The 20,823-nt window shown below is 39.1% G+C and overlaps 1 protein-coding gene across 1 annotated transcript in view; it reads left to right on the top strand.

Annotated features, from left to right (window-relative positions):
• The window catches only part of ADAMTS6 (ADAM metallopeptidase with thrombospondin type 1 motif 6), a 264,427-nt gene that overhangs the window by 238,222 nt on the left and 5,382 nt on the right, over nt 1-20,823 (top strand). Inside the window, exons 23-24 of the mRNA XM_004608478.2 lie at nt 6,115-6,291; nt 9,100-9,256. Coding sequence (XP_004608535.1) covers nt 6,115-6,291; nt 9,100-9,256 — 334 coding nt within the window. The remainder of the gene's footprint in view (nt 1-6,114; nt 6,292-9,099; nt 9,257-20,823) is intronic.

The following is a 20,823-nucleotide window of genomic DNA, read 5'->3' as shown; positions in this document are numbered from 1 at the left end:
CATAAAATGCACTTCTTCCATTAAAATGGTTAAAAATAAAATTCAAATGATCTGGTTAGATTTTAAATAATTGTGAGTTTCTGGCATCTATGATGACAGAGGGAGAATGGCTAGTTACCTGCAATAGTGAGATATAATTTTACTAATGAATAAATTATTCTTTGAAATAGTGTCTTCTACCAGCTATCTAGCATTGATTATGAAAATGAATGGAATGAAATTTGATACCTATAACTTGGGTTTAATCTGGGGGCTGAAGAGACAGTACGAGGGGTAGGGCACCAGACTTTCACACAACCAACCCAGGTCTGATCCCCAGCACCCTATGCGGTCCCCTGAACTCCACCAGGAGTGAGCCCAGAGCCCAGTGTAAGCCCCGAGCATTGCCAAACATGGCTCTAAAGCAAAACAAATAAATAATAACTCGGCTTTAATATTTTTTTTTGGGTCACACCCCGCGATGCACAGGGGTTTCTCCTGGCTCTGCACTCAGGAATTACCCCTGGTGGTGCTCAGGGGACCATATGGGATGCTGGGAATAGAACCCGGGTCAGGCACATGCAAGGCAAACGCCCTCCCCACTGTGCTATCGCTCCAGCCCCATGGCTTTAATTTTTTAAAGGAATTTTTATTACTGAACTAAATACTTAATTTCTAATTATTACTAAAAATGTTTTACTCACTACTCAAAAGTTGTGCAAAAATATACCTTTAGCATGAGTATAGACCAGAGAGTATCACTGTAGAATACCTTGAAATATTTATAAACACGTTAAATTCTGTTAATTTTGTGCACTAACATACCTACATCTTGCTTTTCTGGAATTTATTTATTTATCAGATAGCTAAATAAAACTGAGGCTGTCAGGGGCTGGAGCAATAGCACAGCAGGTAGGGCATTTGCCTTGCACGAGGCCGGCCCTGGTTTGATTCCCAGCGTCCCATATGGTCCCCTGAGCACTGCCAGGGGTGATTCCTGAATGCAGAGCCAGGAGTAACCCCGGTGCATTGCCGGGTGTGACCCAAAAAGCAAAAAAAAAAAAAAAAACCTGAGACTGTCAGATGGATAAACATTTGCTAATCATAAGGCTAAAATGAGGCAAAGATGAAATGTAACTAAATAAAGCAGAGAGAAGAAGTAAAAATAAAAATAAGCTAAGGGCCATCTCTGCTTCAATGTCTCTGATGTAAGGTTAGAAGAATTTGCAGGATAAAGTTCCACTTAGAATAAAGCTGACCTAAGTGGCATCCCCAAGACATTATTAATTTTTTTACAAGCAATTTTTAGACATTTAATTTTGTTATCATCCTTTAAAAATGCAGTATTTGCAAAGACCAGAGTAGAGATTTTGGCTATAGACATGTGATGTTTGTGGCCAAATATGAGGGGCTCAGAGCTGATGTATCCATTGACTCAAAATGTGGCAGAGTAACTTTCTTGATTATTTCTCTACTTCCAGTGGGATCAGAATAAATATGCTTGGCTTATTTAGTGGAATTTTGGCTGTAGAGTTTTGAAAAATGACTTCTTACCTCAGAAAGTATTCAGTTTTGCATATAACAGAACATCATCCCACAGACGACTGTCTTTGTGTGTTTATTTTTTAGAGCTTTGTTCCACTAGGAACCTGCCATTGGGATTTATCTGTACTTCTTAGTGTTCTACTTTCCCACCTATAAAATGAATGTGAAACGAATTCATTTTGAGATGTCCCTGAGGATTAGGTACAGTATGACAGGCAAAGGAATATGACACTTGACCTGAAATAAATACGAACATTGTCTTGTGCTTTTTTTTTCTTTTCCTTATTATCAATCTTATTTGTTTGGTTTTGTTTTGGTTTCTTGGGAATTTCTCATATACAGATGAAAGAATTGTCTGTCCTTGCCTTGTCTGTCCCTCTTAATTGCAAGCAGAACCTTGGCATAGACTCTTAGGAAAGACTTCTAGATGTTACTACAGTCTTCAAATAATGGGAGCTTTTTGCTACTGGAAAAAGATATTAGCATAAGCAAGAGACTTGTGTCCTAGGCTTTATTATACATATGCATGCTTTTAAACTGTGAAGTGTGGAAGGTAGTGACACAAATGCATTTTTTAATAAATATTCCCAATATGGAAAGCAAATTGTAACTCAGTATCCAACTTGTCTGTCACTGTAGCACTGTCATCCTGTAGTTCATCAATTTGCTCGAGCAGGCACCAGTAACCTCTTCATTGTGAGACTTGTTACTGTTTTGGGCATACCCAGTATACCACAGGGAGCTTGCCAGGCTCTGCCATATGGGCGAGATACTCTCGGGAGCTTGTTGGGGCTCTCCAAGAGGGACGGAGGAATCGAACCCAGGTCAGCCGCATGCAAGGCTGTGCTATCGCTCCAGCCCCTATCCAATTTGATTTCCCTATAAAGCCTATGTGTTTATGCCTATTGTCCTAAAGTCTGACAAGCTCTTCTATCCTCTCATAATTTATCTCAATGTATTTTTATAATGACTAATACATCTTAAGTGATCTCATGACTTGTTTTTCAGCTGACACTAAAAGCTAAGGTATGCATTAAAAGATTCAGGATTTAGGATTCACTTCCTCTCTACTTAATCTTGATGAAGGTGTGAATTGTGGAGCTCTAATGGAATGGAAGGTAGTAGTATTGTTATTGTAAAAAAAAAGCATTAAACATTAGTAAGGTGACAGGAAGTCTGTAAGGTTTTGACTTCTAACATGCATGAAAGATGGAGGAAATTTGATGTAATGTTAAAAGAACCAGACACAAGTGCAGCCTACTTAGGAAACAAAGTAGGGCATCACTCATTCTACAGAATGGTGGACCAGAGATCACATTGGAATGTCTTGGTTTCTTGAAATATAAAGTTATGGGATTATTTTAAGGCTTAAATAAGTTAGTACATGCAAAGTACACAGTGCCTAATACCCAGGAAACACTCAGTAGGCTTAGCAACAGGCCTGCTATTTTATAGCTGCTGACTCTACTGGTCATTTACTTGTCTGCTTCATTTAAAAAACATTGATTGCCAGTGTATAGAATGTTTATGATGACTATGTAACTTATAGCACTTAGCACAAACCATGAAATATATTGTTTATTACAGGAAAACTACTAGTGTTATTATATAATAATAATTTTGGAAGCCATGGTAATAACAGGAGCAGTGGTAGTACTAGCTTTATACCTAACTAACTCTAGGGGATATTGCAAATTATTTTTTGTTATGACATATAGGCAATGCCTTCCTATTTGGGGCACAGTAAGTACTTTTAAAAAGTTTAAGGGGATGGGGCAATTGTATAGTGTGTTTGCCTTGAACACGGCCAGCATGGGTTCAATCCCTGACATCCTAGGTTGTCCCCTAGAACTATGAGGAGTAATTCCTGAATGCAGAACCAGGAATAATTCCTGAGCATCACCGGTGTGGCCCTAAAAACAAAAACAAAAACAGAAAAAGGTTTGAATATTTGTCTTGAGGATGACAGTAAGCCCTAGAGAGGCTTTTCTTTTCAATCAGAAAAGAATACAATTTGGACCTGTACTTTAGAGAGTAGATGGGCTGAGCTAAGAGCAAGGAACAGAGGCCTGTTGAGAGTCATTGCAATACCAAACATAGAAGATGCTATTTTCTGAAGTGAGGTTCGTGGCAGCGAAGACAGAGAGCAACAGATCTGAGAGAGAGAGAGAGAGAGAGAGAGAGAGAGAGAGAGAGAGACTTAGGATTTAATTGAAACTGTGATTGATTATATGTGAAGAGTGAGGCAGCAGCTGGAAATCAGCATGTTGATTTGGCTGTGAAAAAGAGAATCGGGATCAGGAATCTCAATCTCCAAGTTCCAAACTAAAAGCCTCCTTTGGAATCATCTTGGAAAGAACTAGATGCTATCGTACTTCAAAATGCATCTTAAAACTTTTTCTCAGTTGGAGGAAATAAATTCTGCTTTTACGTTCAGTGTGATGAAGTGTTCATGGGATCCTTGAGTTTCACATGAAAAAAAAAAGGTTATTTTTTTTCGTTCTGTCAGACTCAATAATTAGACTCCAGTCCTGCAACTAGTGTGTCTTTTTTTAAAAAAAAATTTATTAGTGAAACATCATGAGGTACAGTTACAAACTTATGAACTTTTGTGTTTGCATTTCAGTTATATAGTGATCGTTTACCCATCCCTCCACCAGTGCCCATTCACCTCCACCAATGATCCCAGTATCGCTCTTACCACTCCCACCCCATCCCACAGCACCCCACCCTGCCTCTGCAGCAGGGCATTCCCTTTTGTTCTCTTTCCTTCTGGGTGTTGTAGTTTCCAATAGAGGTATTGAGTGGCCTTCATGTTCGGTCTACTTTCAGCTCACATCTTTCAACCCGAATGGGTCCTCCCAACATTCTTTACTTAGTGTTCCCTTCTCTATATCAGCTGCCTTTTCCTCCAGCATGTGAGGCCAGATTCCAAGCTGTGGGGCAGACCTCCTGGTTCTTATCTCTACTACTTTTAGGTGTTAGTCTCCCACTCTGTTTCTTTAGATTCCACAGATAAGTGCGATTTTTCTATGTATGTCTCTCTCTTTCTGACTCAGTTCACTTAACATGATACTTTCCATGTTGATCCACATATATACAAATTCCATGACTTCTTTCTAACAGCTGCATAGTATTCCATTGTGTAGATGTACCAAAGTTTCTTTAACCAGTCATATGTTCTCGGGAACTCTGACTTTTTCCAGATTTGGGCTATTGTAAACAGTGCAGCAATGAATATACAAATGCAGATGTCATTTCTACTATACTCTTTTGCTTCTCCCGGATATATTCCCAAAAGTGGTATAGCTGGGTCAAATGGGAGCTTAATTTCTAATTTTTTGAGAATCGTCCATACTGTTTTCCAAAAGGGCTGAACCAGTTGGCATTCCCACCAGCAGTGAAGGAGAGTCCCTTTCTCCCCCGTATCCATGCCAACACTGGTTGCTTTTGTCCCTTTGGATATGGGCCAGTCTTTGGTGTAAGATGATATCTCGCTATTGTTTTGATCTGTCTGCATCTCCCTGATGATTAGTGATGAAGAGCATTTTTTCATGTGCCTTTTGGCCATTCGGATATCTTTTTTGAGAAAGTTTCTGTTCATTTCATTGCCCCATTTTCTGATGGTATAGGAATTAAATATTTTAAAGAAGCATTCAGGTGCACAAGCAACAATGCTGGAGGACTTTCTTCAGCCACCATGTTAAATAGATGATTATAGATATATCATTCGATAACCTGGAGAAGAGGCCAATGACAGGCTGTGTAACACAGGAAAAAATATCTTTTCCTTAATATGAAATGACTAGTCAGGTAGAGCAGTCAGAGCATTATGTTTAACTGATGGATGGGAAAAGTCCAGAAATTGTCTGTGCAATAAATCTTCACCTGTGACCATATGCTCTTCGCTACTATAAGAATATCTAATTTAATTAACTTGTCCTTTCACAAACACAAGTTTTGTGGTCTACTAGCATAAAAATCTTTGTAGATGGCTGCACCCTACACCCGGGAAAGAAGAATCCAAGGATTCCACATTCCAACAATTAGCTGAATCTTATCTCAGCTGAATGTGGTCAAGGATGTAGGGGGGAATAGAGGAATAAACCTACTCACAAGAAGGAAGGAAGGAAGGAAGGAAGGAAGGAAGGAAGGAAGGAAGGAAGGAAGGAAGGAAGGAAGGAAGGAAGGAAGGAAGGAAGGAAGGAAGGAAGAAAGGAAGAAAGAAAGAAAGAAAGAAAGAAAGAAAGAAAGAAAGAAAGAAAGAAAGAAAGAAAGAAAGAAAGAAAGAAAGAAAGAAAGAAAGAAAGAAAGAAAGAAAGAAAGAAAGAAAGAAAGAAAGAAAGAAAGAAAATATGTTAGCCAAGGAAAGCAAACACTATACTTAGCTCCTAAGGATCTTACTGGAAAAAAGATAAAAGTACTTTTGCCCAAAAAAACCTTATGGAATGTTTCGATCTGTGAAACTGCCTAGAATGTAGTGTGTGTGCAGAGTATAGAACCCAAATACACACTTTAAAAGAAATTTCTCCTTGAATTTCCCCTTCTCTTTAGACTGTTTTTATTTATTAGTATTTATTTTACTTCCAGTGCACTCCCAAGTGTGGTCCAGGATTCAAGCATCGAATTGTTCTGTGCAAGAGCAGTGACCTCTCTAAGACATTCCCAGCTGCTCAGTGTCCAGAGGAGAGCAAACCCCCTGTCCGCATCCGCTGTAGTCTGGGCCGCTGCCCTCCTCCACGTTGGGTGACTGGAGACTGGGGCCAGGTAAGGCTGTTGCACCATGGGTTCCAGCTGAAGCAGCACCTGGATACATTTGAGATTCCTGAATGGTTATTGGAAGGGCTCAAGAGATGTGTTTAGATATGATTTCTGTGTGTGGAGCAAAGCACGGAGTGTGGCCACACAGACACACTTGTCTCTCCCACACCTGTATTCTCCTCACATCCTGACTTTTTGAATTCAGTATTTTCATTGAAATTAGAGATATGTTGTCTAGATAGCCAGAGATTTGAGCAAATTATTAAAACTTTGAATTCTAGTCCCTATTCTCTTAACTAAAAAACAGATCAGTCACACTAATGTCTTAATTTCTCTTGCAAAATAACTCCTCAATCTGACCAAAAGATGTGGGAGCTATAACTACCTTGATAATGGGACTGTCAGTCTCTGAAAGATTTACTCAGACTTATTTTCAATGGGTTTATTTAATGGATGTAATGAGTTAAGGTGCAATCGTTTAGGGCTCTGGGTATGTATTTCTATGTGGCACTCATTCTATTTTTGATTCCAATTTGTCTTTCCAATTCTCTCACTTTTAAATTCTATTATTTGCTGAAGGCAACCTTAAATCCTTAAAAACAACTGGTGTATTTGAATAAAGAAAAATTAAGTATTCTTCTTTTGATCATTATAAAGGGCATTTTAAAATCCTGCAGAAAGTACATTTCTATAATTAATTCCCCTTCGTGGTTTTATAATTAGCCTTGTAGCAAGTGCACTGAAAATATCTGAGATCCAAATAAATAAAATATAACTACATCAGTAGTAGATCTGTCATTCCTTATTTAAAATGGCATTTCAGAGAAGTAGTTGCTGAAGTGTTGGTCAAAAGTTAGTATTGCCATAGTTTAGTAGTTTTTATACACCTCTTTTGTTATAGTTGAGAGAGGGCAATGATTTTTTAAGTTTCCAGAAAGCAAATATTTATATTTGCAAGTATATTTATCTTTGTTCTGCATTCAGCCCCAGCAAAAGAAGTAAAAGCAGAAAATAATTAGCATTATTTTATTTGTATGAGAAACAATAAAGGGGCTGGAGCAATGAGTAAAGCGTTTGCCTTATACTTGGCCGACCTGGATTCGAGTTCCAGCATCCCATATCGTCCCCCCGAGCACCACCAGAAGTAATTTCTGAGTGCAGAGCCAGGAGTAAACCGTGAGCATCACCGGGTGTGACCCAAAAAGAAAAAAAGAGAAAAGAAATTGTATAACAACATTAAATTTATGAGGTATTCAAGATGATTAGGTTAAGCATTTTATGCAGGTATTTCACTGTAGGACTGTGACAATTTCACAACACAAAATTGGTGTCATGCTATGGAAGAGCATAATTTTTATTTAAATTAGGTAGGCATTTATTTCTTTATATATTCTTTGTTGCTGTTCTCTTCTAGATAGATTGCTTGAGAGATTTTGCATGCTAGTGATTTCACCAAATAACAGTTAAGAGTCTTTGAAATGTTGTCAAGGTATATTATCCCCATATAAAATTTTAATTAGCTTCCTAATATTAAAACTAGCAAGTGAATAGGGGCTAGAGAGAGTCTACAAAGCTCTTGCCTTGCTTGCAACCAGCTCAGGTTCTATCCTTGAACTTTCCTATGATCTCCTGAGCAAGTTATCCCTGAACACAGATTCATGAGTAAGCCCTGAAAACAGCTGGTGGTGACCAAAATACAAACAAAAAATAAAACAAAAATCACCAGTAAAAATACCTTTTCCTTTCCAAAGGTGCTTTAATTCATTTTTATGGTACATTTATCTCTCAGCCTTTATTATGAAATTTTAAAAAGGAAATGTCAGTGGATATCCACGCATGTTCTCCAAGTGCTTTGTGAGTTTTTATAAAGAAATCCAACAGAACTCCAGTTTGTTTGCCTTGTAAGCATCACCATTGCCTCTCTTGACTTCAGATAGCTCCTTTTCATTTCCATCCTAAATCTCACACATCTTCTGGTATTCTAGGTGTAACCCAAAGAATAGGTGCAGTTTTATTCCTCTTACTGGGCAACTGATCAGCCCCAGCTAAACTAACCCACTGAGAGTAGCTAATTCTGCAGCTACTGAATCCCCAGCAGATCAAAAAGGAGAGGGAGTCACTCTGGTTTGTGTGACAGCCCCATAGAAACTCAAGGTACTTATTTAAGCAAAATAGGTATTTTGTTTTTAAAACAAACAAACAAACAAACAAATAAAAACCCTCATCACTAAGCCCACAGAAATTATTGCTATTATCTTGACCTAATATTTTCATCAGCTATAGAACACTTCAATGGGCTATCAGTTTGTTGCTCCAGAAGCCTGTCCATATATCAGATATATCCTTGTCCTGATTATTCTACTTCATCATACTCCTGATAGAGCTTACAAATCCCATTTGAAAATGTTGGCATAATCTAAGATCATCTATTTTTGGCCAGAATCTCTCTATCTTTTATTTTCTAGTGTAGTAACATGATCCTTGCATTTCCAAACCTATTCCATCTATAGTAGAATGACCTAATCTGATACTCCTCCTAGGTGAACCACATTAGCCTCAAAAGTTGATAAGGTGGAGTTAATGCCCAATTCAATCAGATTAATCATTGGCTGAACCAATAGCAGTACTCCAACATTAATTTTTTTTTAAAAAGCTGATAGGTAGATAGATAACAGAGATAGATATATGATCAGATTGATTTGTATGAATATATATACATATGTATATACAAATAAAATTTTTAATGTCATCATATAATTTTACCTCCCCCAAATCACTGAGATAAGTGTTTTGTTTTTGTGTTCTGGGGTTTAGTGTTCTGCTCAATGTGGCCTTGGACAGCAAATGCGAACTGTGCAATGTCTCTCGTACACTGGACAGGCATCTAGTGACTGTCCCGAAGCTGTTCGGCCTCCGTCGATGCAACAGTGTGAAAGCAAATGTGACAGTACCCCCATTTCTAATACTGAAGGTAAGTTTCCCGTGGAGAAGGGGTCTAGGGTCTCTAACAACTCATACCAACAGTTCCCACAATTTGAGAACCTCCATAAAACCACTGAAGGCATATAGGTTATTTGTAAAAGATTGTTTGTAAAAATCTATAGAGTTACTGGATATGTATCAGTAAACCTACATTTTTCCTGACTCTTCCACTGTGTGATCCTAAGTTCTTTCACCTCTATGGACTTAATATATGTCCCAATCCAATGAAAAACTAGATAATCAATCTCTAAGGTCGCATCCAGCCTCATATTCTATGCTTGACTTGTACTAGAAATATTGAAATGATTTCTAATGAACTATACTTACAGTGAAAATTTCTGTTCTTTTTTGAGGTATAATAATGATTCCATACCTTTGTGAAAATTAAAATTTATGCTTGTTACACATACAATGAATGCATCTATTCAAAATGGCTTGTTTCAAATGTTAATTTTCTCATAGAGAAGTTCAATTGATAAAGATCATTTTATCACTGTTAGTAAAAGAGAACAAAGGTCTTTGGGCTCTGAAATTTTTCTTTTCTTTATTTCTTATTAAGTGGAATATTTTATTAAAAACAAATGCCAATCCAAATCTTAAAGTTTTTTATATATCACTAACTATATGATCTTTGGGGCTAGGGATATAGTTTGGCAGTAGAGAACTTGCCTGTAAGTTTTAAAGCTCTGGGTTCAATCTCAGACACCTTCAATTTAAAAATAAAAGGTAAATAAAAAAGAATAAAATATATGTACTTGTGAAAGGCACTCTAATAGAAATCATAGGGAGTGTGGAAATAAATATAGTATAATGAGGAAGCTCATACCCCTTCTTCTATGAAAAGAGGCACAATCAAATACATACTTCAACATCAGAAGGCATGGACTTAAATTAATCATGTAAGAAAATGTACTATATGCCTCACTTAAGAAAACAAAACAAAGGACTATTCTGAATATAATTTGTTAATGTTTTTCAAATGAAAATTATTTGCTCATAAAATAGGACATAGTCCTTTTAATCCAATTTATGCCCTTGAAGGATATTTTTAAGTAATATTCTCTATTTTCAAATGTTTCCGTGGGAACTTTATTTTAGGGAGGACATTCATCTCGTGTGAGAGGATGCAGAGAACTGCATCTTTGCAAATAATAAGTTTTTCATGTCTAAAGCTCAGCATTGTATGTCTTTCGTATGTAATTCAGTCTTTGAAAGAAATATCTAGGTCTAATGTTATACTACATCAATCCAGAATCACAACTTTAATTTGCAAAATCTCTGGGAGTAGTGATATCTATTCTTTTTTTGGCCTCTTTGTATGGGTCATTTTGGAAATCTAGCTCTTTCTCATGAGAACGATTCAAAAGACCATGCAGAACAAAAGTATATTTCCTTGCAAAATGTCTTTAAATTAAGTAAGAATATATCTCTTATGTAAGATTTCCACAAGGAGCTTTTACCTTTTTAAATGCTTAGCAATCAATCACAAGGGTTTGGGTATGCTTTTCTTTCAGAGTTAAAAGAAAGATAAAAGGTTGAAATGGAAGAAGAAAGAGATCTAAGTATAATTTTATTCTATTTATTTTGGTTTGGGTCCACACCTAGTGGTACTCTTAGACTATTCCTGACTTCTCTCAGGAAGAACTCCTGGTGGTTCTCAGGGAACCATACATGGCACCAAGCATTGAACTGTGTCCAGCCACATGCTGTACCTCACCTCCTGTGCCACCTCTCTAGCCCCCTAACTATATTTTTAACTATGCTGTGTTATATATCACTTAAGACATGCTATATTTACTGCTCATTTTACATATCCGTGTGTCCTATATAATCATGACAACCTTCTGAGGGTACTGAGGGGATATTAAGGATTGACTTTCTCAGATTACAAAACTAAGAGGAAGTAAAGTCAAGTTTTAACTCAGGTTTGACAAAGCCTGGAGGCATGTTCTTTTCCTCTACATATTTATATGCTACTTTTACTTACTTTCTTATAGTCAAATATTCTAACATGAAAACAACTTCTGTTATGAAGTTGAGATGTTTCTGGCATGACTCAGTCTGATAAAATAAATTAAGGCTTAATCATTTCTGACTTGTTGACATGCCCACTATATATGTGTGTGTGTGTGTGTTAAAGTCATATTGATAGCTTCATTTTTATAATTTCTTCAAAAACTTGTTTTCATTAATTATAACACATAAGCTTTGCTGCAGAGCATGCCATGCTATTTTCAGTGTTCTGATTACATTTAAAACTGCACTGATTTCTGCTTTAAAGTAATCACCGGAGAGGCTGTAGGGATATTGACTTACTTGTGGCTGACCCAGGTTCAATCCCTGGCACCTTGAACAGTCTCCTAAGCACTGACAAGAGTATTTCCTGAGCACTTTGAGTGTAAAATCCCACCCCCACAAAAAAAAGAAGAAGAAATTATCTCAAAATGGGTAGATGTTTATCTGCAATATCTTGAATTAATCAACTCTGAAAAAATTATTTGGAGCAATTTTTTATGAATATTTAATCTGCCTAGTAAAATCATCTTTTATTAACATTAATCTGAAGTAAGCAGTTAAGAAAGTATTTTAACCTTCTCTGAAATAGAAAATCTTAGAAAATTATTAAGCCTGAATAAGATCACTGCTCTTAGAATTACTGTCCTCTAAAGCTATTGGCTTATTTAAAAAAGTATCTCTCTCTTTAGATTTAAGGGTCAGAAAGACAGTATAGTGGGTAGGGCTCTTGCCTTGCTTGTGACTAACCCAGGTTCGATCCCTAGTACCCTGTTTGGTTCCCTGAGCCTCAACAGGAGTGATTCTTGAGCAGAACAAAGAATAAACCCTGAGCAAAGCCAGCTGTGACCCCAAAACCATAAAAACCATTAAAAAATAGATTTAAAGGGCCAGGAATATGGATGATTGGTAAGGTTTATGTTTTGCATGTAGGAGACCTGGGTTCAATCCCTAGCAAACCCAGACCTCCACAAACACACATGCAAACACATGAATTTAAAAGTTAAAAAAATAAGTTAATATATTACAACAGACAGCATTATGTCTGTTGTAATACAGTTGTTTGTATTCTCTTTAACTTCCGAATAATGTATATTAAATGCATAAATACCTGAAGTTATATATGCATTATAAAACGCATATCAACATGCATTCATTGAGTGCTTGTTATAGCCTGTCATTCATTATGAAAAATTCAAGTATTTTTATGAGTTATAGTCTGACAGGAAAGATGTTTCTAACAAAATTGGAGGGAAATGTGTTATGTAGAACAGTTTACACAGGAACTAAGAGCACTCAAATAATGGAACATTAACTTTAACCTTTTGGACCCAATCAAGCTTCAAAATTCCATCATATTTGAACCCGTCTGTAGGTGTAGTTGGAAAACCCCAGCGTGTACTCTGGAAAAAGTGAATAAAGCAATTTAATTGAATTGTGTTGCTGTCCATAGTATCACGAAATGGGCAGATGACATGATTATTTCAAAAAAGTAGAGGCTCTTGGTTTAAAGAAATGAAGGTGATATGATAGGGTTTGTGTGGATAAAGCAGGCAAAAAAATATCTCTTACTAAGGGAGAGTGAGGATAAAAGTCCAGTAGCTAGGGAAGGAGCAGGTTCTGGTTAATGCAGAGATGCTAGACGTAAACCCCGTTCCCCAACATAGTAAGCTTTCTCTCACAGGATGCTACTGAGAAATGAGTTCAGCTCTACCCCAAGACGGAGTAGAAAAAAGCAAGATCTCTTGGAATCTAAAAATACCACCTTTCATGTTATATGAGCCAAATGGGTAGCTAATTAAATTGAGAAGGATTTTAATTACAAAAACTTAGGAAAAGATTTCCTTCCCAATAATTTACTACAGAAAACAATAAAAAGTTTAAAATATGTAGCAAATTTGAAAATCATAGTGTTTTAATAAAAATAATTAAAAAGAAAAAATACATAGCAAACTTGAAAGAATTTTAGAATGACTACCCACAGTCTAGCATGAATTTATTTTATTTTTGATTTTGAGTAATGTCTGGTGGTGTTCAAGGAACACTCTTGGTGGTGCTCAGGGAACCATACGTGGTGCCAGAGATTGAACCCTACTTGACCATGTGCAAGGAAAGCTCCTTTCCCACTATACTGTTTCTCTGGCCCCATCCAACATGAACATTTTATTAAACTTGCTTTTAAAAATGCATACCCAAAACATATCCTTCGAATAGTAAGAGGAGGAAAATCCTAAGTAGAGTATGAGAAATCAAAGCCTAACAGTGAGGGATAGAGGTGGAAGAAGGGCGATCCAATTCTCCATGTTCAACATCTGCTTTAGTTTTTTTTATTCCTGTAAGGCTTCAGCGAAGAATTAAAGTATTATAGACATGATCTTGACAGACTACCTCCGATCAGGGTAGCACTACATTGCTGCTGAGAGTGAATTATAGACACACTGAGTATCACTGTGTTTGAAATACTGCTTTGAGTAATTTTTCAAAGTGCATGTGGCAGCTGGGACTAGCCTACTCACGCTCACCTGAAACCTTATCCCAAATGCCATTTTATTCATCCTTATGCAGTTTCAAATTCTCTTGTAGCTTATATGGTAAGTCTTTTCAGTTTCTCAATAGCACCAGGCACTAGAATTTATTGTCATCTAGTATTTATTGCTGCCAGGTAATGATTCATGGTACGCCTTGAGCAGGTGACCAACCCAGGAAAGGTGTGGTTAATATCAGTAGTTCACCAGCCCAAGCTGCTGATTTGTGGCTTGGGTGGGTCTCAATCTCCTTCACGTAAATGGCTGAGAAAGCCTGAGAAGCTCCAGAAAACTCCTAACACCCCTGGAACAAAACAGCTACTTAATTGGCATTTTAAAGTGGCTTCTAATGTATCAGAATCAGTGAAGGGAACAGTGAAGATCCAAAGAAGATCTTTCCTATTTCAAGAAGGAAATTAAAAAGCTGGCCTTTCCTTCCTTCTTTTCTCCCCTCCACTCCCTCTCTCCTCCCTTCCTTTCCCCTCCCTTCCTTTCCCCTCCCTTCCTTTCCCCCTTTCCTTTCCCCTCCCTCCCTCTCCCCTCCCTTTCTCTCCCCTTCCTTCCTTTCCCCTCCCTTCCTTTCCCCTACCTTCTCTTCCCCTTCTATCCCCTCCCCTCCTTTCCCTTTCCATTCCCTTCCCCTTCCCTACCTACCCCTTTGCTCCCCTCCCTTCCCCTTCCCTTCCCTTCCTTATTCCCTCCCCTCAAAATTCACCCTAGATGCAGGTTCACAGACCTAGCTATCTGTCTGAATTGGAGTGAACCATGGATTCAACTTCACGTCAAAGTTGGATATGAGTCGCACCAGGGAATGAGACTAGATGAGAAACATAAAGGTCCAAAGAGCCAGAGTGCATGCTTTCCAAGCAGCAGAGTGGAGTTCTATCACTGCTTGGTCCCCCCAGAGTGACGACCCCTGAGCTTTAAATCAGGGTAGTATGAGGACCACCAGACATGGCCCCAACTTTAAAAAAGGGACAAAGAATAGCTTAGTCCATATAAGATGAAATCAGAATAAATTCCATAATTTGTATTTCCTTGCTTCAAGGTTTAAAAAGTAAGCACACTGTTTCCAGTGTAGTGAGTTATATCAGTTTTCCAAGTGAAGCTCTGACCCAAAGATTCAGAAAGTTTTATCCAGAAAAGTATGCTGAATTCAAATGCCTTTGGTTCTACTTCCACACCGCCCGCCCGTATACATAATCCTCACCACCTCACTTCCCATCAGGCTCTGCCTCTTCTTGGGAAGTTTGGCAGAGATAGAGCTGGTCTATATTTGTAATTCCAATGACAGACCCTCAGGTGCTTTAGCTGTAAGTCTCTAATTCCTGTTCTTCCTTTAAATCTCATAAAGAACTTATAGGCAGCACAGAAGGCTTGAGTATCCAGAGGAAGATGTTGAATGGTCTAACCCAGTGTTTCACCTATTTTTCCAACCATGGCCCCCTACCAACTTCGTTCCCTTCCTGTGGTCCCAATTGGTTTCTTGGTCTTTGCCATGACCCTCCATTTATGCAATATTCACCTGTGACCCCCTTGAATTATCCTGGGTGTTCAACCAGGGGTCGGTTGAGAAATGCTGGTTTAATCTGACCATGGGCTGGAGCGATAGCACAGCAGGTAAGGCGTTTGCCTTGCATGCTGTCAGCCCGGGTTTGATTACTCTGTCCCTCTTGGAGAACCCGGCAAGCTACTGAGAGTATCTCACCCCCACAGAAGAACGTGGCAAGCTGCCCACGGCATATTCGATATGCCAAAAACAGTAACGACAAGTCTCACGATGGAGACGTTACTGGTGGCCGCTCGAGCAAATCAATGAGCAAAGCAATGACAGTGACAGTGAATCTGACCATAAAATAAGGTGTCTTGTGTATCCCAGCTCACTTCCAGTTATTCCATTTAAGCAGGTCTTTTGAAATACTTTATGAAATTAAGATAAAAAGCATTGCTTTTTAAGAGTCATTCTTGTTCTCCTTAGCTTCAATCAGCCTTCAAAGCACTTGAATCTAATTGCATTCAAATTTCATAACCCTCTCTTCAGTGAATCTTGAAATTTTGTTTGTTAGTTCAGGGTTTTGAAAGGTTGATGTGAAGCTCCTGGGGGAAATCCTATTGGAATATTCATGATAAGTAGATTCATTTGTTGCCTGTGAAGCCAGCTATCTAATTTTGCACCCAACTCTACCAAAACCTCTATTACTAGTGAGCCCCACTTTTGCACAGCTAGCAAGTTAGGATCATAATCATTGACTAGGTCTGGGCTATTTGAACTTTTAAAATCTGAGACCCGGGGCTGGAGTGATAGCACAGAGGGTAGGGCGTTTGCCTTGCACGCGGTCGACCCGGGTTCAATTCCCAGCATCCCATATGGTCCCCTGAGCACCGCCAGGAGTAATTCCTGAGTGCAGAACCAGGAGTACCCCTGTGCATCGCCAGGTGTGACCCAAAAACCAAAAAAAAATAAAATAAAATAAAATCTGAGACCCTTTTTTTGCGTAGAAATTTTTATGCTACCCCAGATATATAGATATTTGAAATAAATGTACAAATAAAACATTAATGATAGTAAATAATAAAATTTATTTTAAAACACATTATAAATATATATATATACATATATATATATATATATATATATTCTTGCAATATCCGACATTTGGTTACCCAGTTTCAGATCTAGCGAATAGGTCACATTGCAGAGCCTAAGGGCTATATCTCAGCTCTCAGAATACTTCCAAGTCTCTCTGCGAAGAATTTGGAATTAATCCATAAATTGTCATTCCCACCTAAAGTGAAAGGTTTTTGGTGGGGAAGAGATGGAATGGAAGGGAACACAAAAAGAGGTCGACTGATTCAAGCATTTCTTAGAGCACACGGTAAGGACCTCACCTTTCCAGTAGCATCACAAGAAAAATGCTGTCCTGTCATTCTCCTCCCAGGATCATCTTAGCTGATATCTGATGAGAGTATGAGAGAAAATTAGGGTCCTTTGTATTCAAATCGTTGACCCTGCTGATTCATATTATATTACTTAAAATTCAGTAGATGGAAGGCTGTGAGAAAACAAAACAAACCAAAAAACTTATGTAGATGTACAGCTAGCGTGATAGTACAGTGGGTAGAGCATGAGCCTTGCACATGGCCAGCCCATGTTTGATCCCAGTCCCTCCGTATGGTCCCCTGAGCCCATAAGGAGTCATCCCTGAGTGCAGAGCTAGGAGTAAGCCCTGAGTATCACCAGATAGGGCCCCAAAACAAAGAAAATCAACTGAAGTAGAGATACATTATAAAAAGATTCTAACCTAAAGGATCCTTTGAATAGATTTTTAGCATAGCTACTGAACTGGAGCAGTAGCACAGCAGGCAGGGCGTTGCACATTTGATTCCTCCCTCCCTCCCAGAAAGCTCGGCCAACTACCGAGAGTATCCCGCCCACATGGCAGAGCCTGGCAAGCTCCCTGTGGCATAGTCAATAAGCCAAAAACAGTAACAACAAGTCTCATAATGGAGATGTTACTGGAGCCCACTCAAATAAATCGATGAACAACAGAATGACAGTGCTACAGTGCAGTGCTTCTTATGTGTAGATGATATAGTACTCAGGTATAAAGAAATATGGCATTTGGGGTGGGAGATTATCAGGACACGCCTGATAATCATGATGTGATCCTAGTGCAAGGCTCTTAGGAACATGTGTTGCCAGGGATCAGACAAAAGACATGCTTCAGCCCTTTGAATCATATCCTAGCCCTTGTTGTGTTTTTATGTAAATGTTATCAATCTAAAAATTAATACCAACCAAAGACCATTTATAAATTAGAATATTCTGTTTCTATGTAATGTCATAAAAAATGGGTTTTAATTTATGTATGGCTTTTTCATATTGATTTAGGGGAAGCACATCCAAATCTTGGCAGTGCTTAGGTGATCAGCTGGTACTGGGAATCAAATTAGGGTCAACTGTGTGTAAGGCAAGTGTTATCTCTCTGGCCTCTTCCAGAATGCTTTTTATCACAGATGGAAATGGTACTTGCATTGGCCTGATAGTGGATAATAGAATAGGCAAGTTGTCTTTTTTTTTTTTTTTTGGTTTTTGGGTCACACCCGGCAATGCACAGGGGTTATTCCTGGCTCATGCACTCAGGAATTACTCCTGGTGGTGCTCAGGGGACCATATGGGATGCTGGGAATTGAACCCGGGTTGACCGCGTGCAAGGCAAACGCCCTACCCGCTGTGCTATTGCTCCAACCCCACAAATTCTCTTTTTATTGGACTTTGAGGAATGCATTGTTCTAATTAAGGTCTCTAAATTTCATCTCAAAATGCCAACAAGCCAATCTAGGATCCCAACAATTAAATCATTTCTAGCTGATCTAAACGAGTGACAGGAAGACTTAAGATGCTAATGTAATATTAAACTGTACAGATCTTAAGTTCATATTCAACTTTCTATACAATGAGACTCCAAAATCACTTTATTTTTATATCATTTTTTGGTTTGTTTTTGATTTGGGGGCCACACCCAATGAGCTCAGGGCGTACTCCTGGTTCTAAACTCAAAAATTATTCCTGTCGGTGCTCAGAGGACCATATGGGATGCTGAGGATCAAATCCAGATCAGCCACATGCAAAGGAAGCACCGTACTGCGATATTATTACTCTGGTTCCTTGACAGCATTTTTTTATTTGATAATTTATATTTTATTTAAATATAATGCTTAACATTGGTTCACTAATTACAACATGCAAACCACAGTGAAGTATTTTATTTTCTCAATTTTTTATAAACCAAATCTAGAATAAACCCTATTTAAAAAAACTTTATTAGTGAATCACTGTGATGTGCAGTTACAAAGTTATGAACTTTCATGTTTGCATTTCAGCCATACAGTGATCATTTACATCCCTCCACCAGTGCCCATTTTGCTCACCAATGTTCCCAGTATCCCTCCCACCACCCCCACCCCAACCCCCACCACCCCACCCTGCCTCTGAGGCAGAGCATTCCCTTTTGTTCTCTCTCTTTTTGGGTGTTTAACATTTAAATGCAGAGAGGTTTTTGCCTGCAGATGTCACTGTTCTTAGTTGGTACCAAGGATAAATCAGCCTTTGGAGGAGTCATTGACAGGATATTTGCTCTGCCACTTTAGAGGGAGAAAGTGTTTTTTAAAAGGGGGATTCTAGGGAAGGCAGAGAGATAAGAGAGTGGGGTAATGCACTTGCCTTGCATGCAGATGATCCCTGTTCAATCTCCAGCATGGCATATGGTCCCCTGAACTCTGGCAGGAGTGATATCTGAGCAGAGAGTAAGGAGTAAGGCTTGATCCTTGCTGGGTGTGGCCGTAAACACCAACCTGCCCCCCACATTATAAAAAAATAAGAGAATGGCTCTCAGTCACAGACACCCGGCTTAGCCTGAATCACCTCTTCTGCCTTCCTTCAGCTGGTTTTTCCTCATGAAGTTTTGTATAATCACATGACTGAAAAGGTGCTTTTCGACACACTAATAAGTTGTAAAAGCTTTATTCCTGAAGTACATAAAATATCAGCCTCTCAGTGATAGCATTAAAGAGGTTCAACACGGCCAGAAGTTCACCCTGAGCTACAAAGGGTCTTGGTCTAGCAACTGGGATGGAAATTCCAGTTTGTCTGACTCCTGTGCACAGTTCTCCCCCAGGTCTGCATCTCACACCTCACAGAGGAAAAAACACTGAGGTTAGGTGAAGGGGATGTGGCAGGAGAAGCAAACCCTGGGTGTGGTGGGGAGTGGTGCTGAGTGCACACCACCCCCCTCTACCTCCACAGCTTCCTCCTCTGCCCACAGTTGTGTTGCTGGCACCCACAGACCCAGGCCACTCAGTGGTCCCTCCCTCTCCTAGGTCCTGTTCCCAGGACCCAAAACACTCCCTGCTTGCAATTGAGTCTTTCTGAATGGAACTGGTTTGGGGAACTAAGCTGACAAAGGTATGGGGAAATTCAGGGAGGGAACGTGGTGTCTGCAGCCACAGTTACAGTACCAAGTGAGAACACTGCTCTGGGTGTGGGCATGGGAAGAGATTTCCAGGGCCCTCAAGGACCAGTGCCCCCTCCTCTTTTTAGATCTAATTGTCTGAATGGGTGGATGGGAGAGGGAGTCAATGATAAATTTTTATTTATTTTATTTTTATCTGAGTGATAGCACATCGGTCACGTGGCCGACCCGAGTTTGATTCCTCCGCCCCTCTCGGAGAGCCCGGCAAGCTACCAAGAGTATCAAGCCCGTGTGGCAGAGCCTGGCAAGCTACCTGTGCATATGCCAAAAACAGTTAACAATAAGTCTCTCAATGAGAGACATTACTGGTGCCTGCTCGAACAAATCAATGAGCAATAGGATGACAGTGATCAGTGAACAGTGATTATTTTTATATTTATTTTATTTTAATTTATTTATTTGATTTATTATAGCACAGCGGGTAGGGCATTTTCCTGGCAGGCGGCCGACCCAGGCTCGATTCCTCTGTCCCTCTCGGAAAGCCCAGCAAGCTACTGAGAGTATCCCGCCCGCATGGCAGAGCCTGGCAAGCTACCCGTGGTGTATTCGATATGCCAAAAACAGTAACAACAAGTCTCACAATGGAGACGTTACTGGTGCCCATTTGAGCAAATCGATGAACAATGGGATGACAGTGCTACAGTGCAGTGCTATTTATTATCAAGCATTTAACCCAATTCCAAAGTCTAAATTTATGAAGTCTGCAAGTTACTTGTGTCCTGCATCTCTCAGAACATCACTGATCCTGTAGCTTTTCTCAGAATGGAGTCATTAATCTCCCAGTAAAATTGTACCCCTGGAAATGCCTTCTTTGTTTTGTCTTTGAACTGACTGTGGTCTGCATTTGATCCGTACCTGTCTTATTGTGTCCTTATTGAGACATTCAGGGGGCAACTCACTATCATGGGGTGACAAGAGGTAAGAAGTAATAGTGACACTTATAACTAATCTCTATGTACTGTGTGCCTTCTAAACGCGGTTACTAG

The sequence above is a fragment of the Sorex araneus genome, chromosome 1 (assembly GCF_027595985.1).
Source record: "Sorex araneus isolate mSorAra2 chromosome 1, mSorAra2.pri, whole genome shotgun sequence".
NCBI lineage: Eukaryota > Metazoa > Chordata > Mammalia > Eulipotyphla > Soricidae > Sorex > Sorex araneus.
The sequence above is the reverse complement of the archived record's forward strand: the minus strand, read 5'-3'. Positions and strand labels throughout refer to the sequence as shown.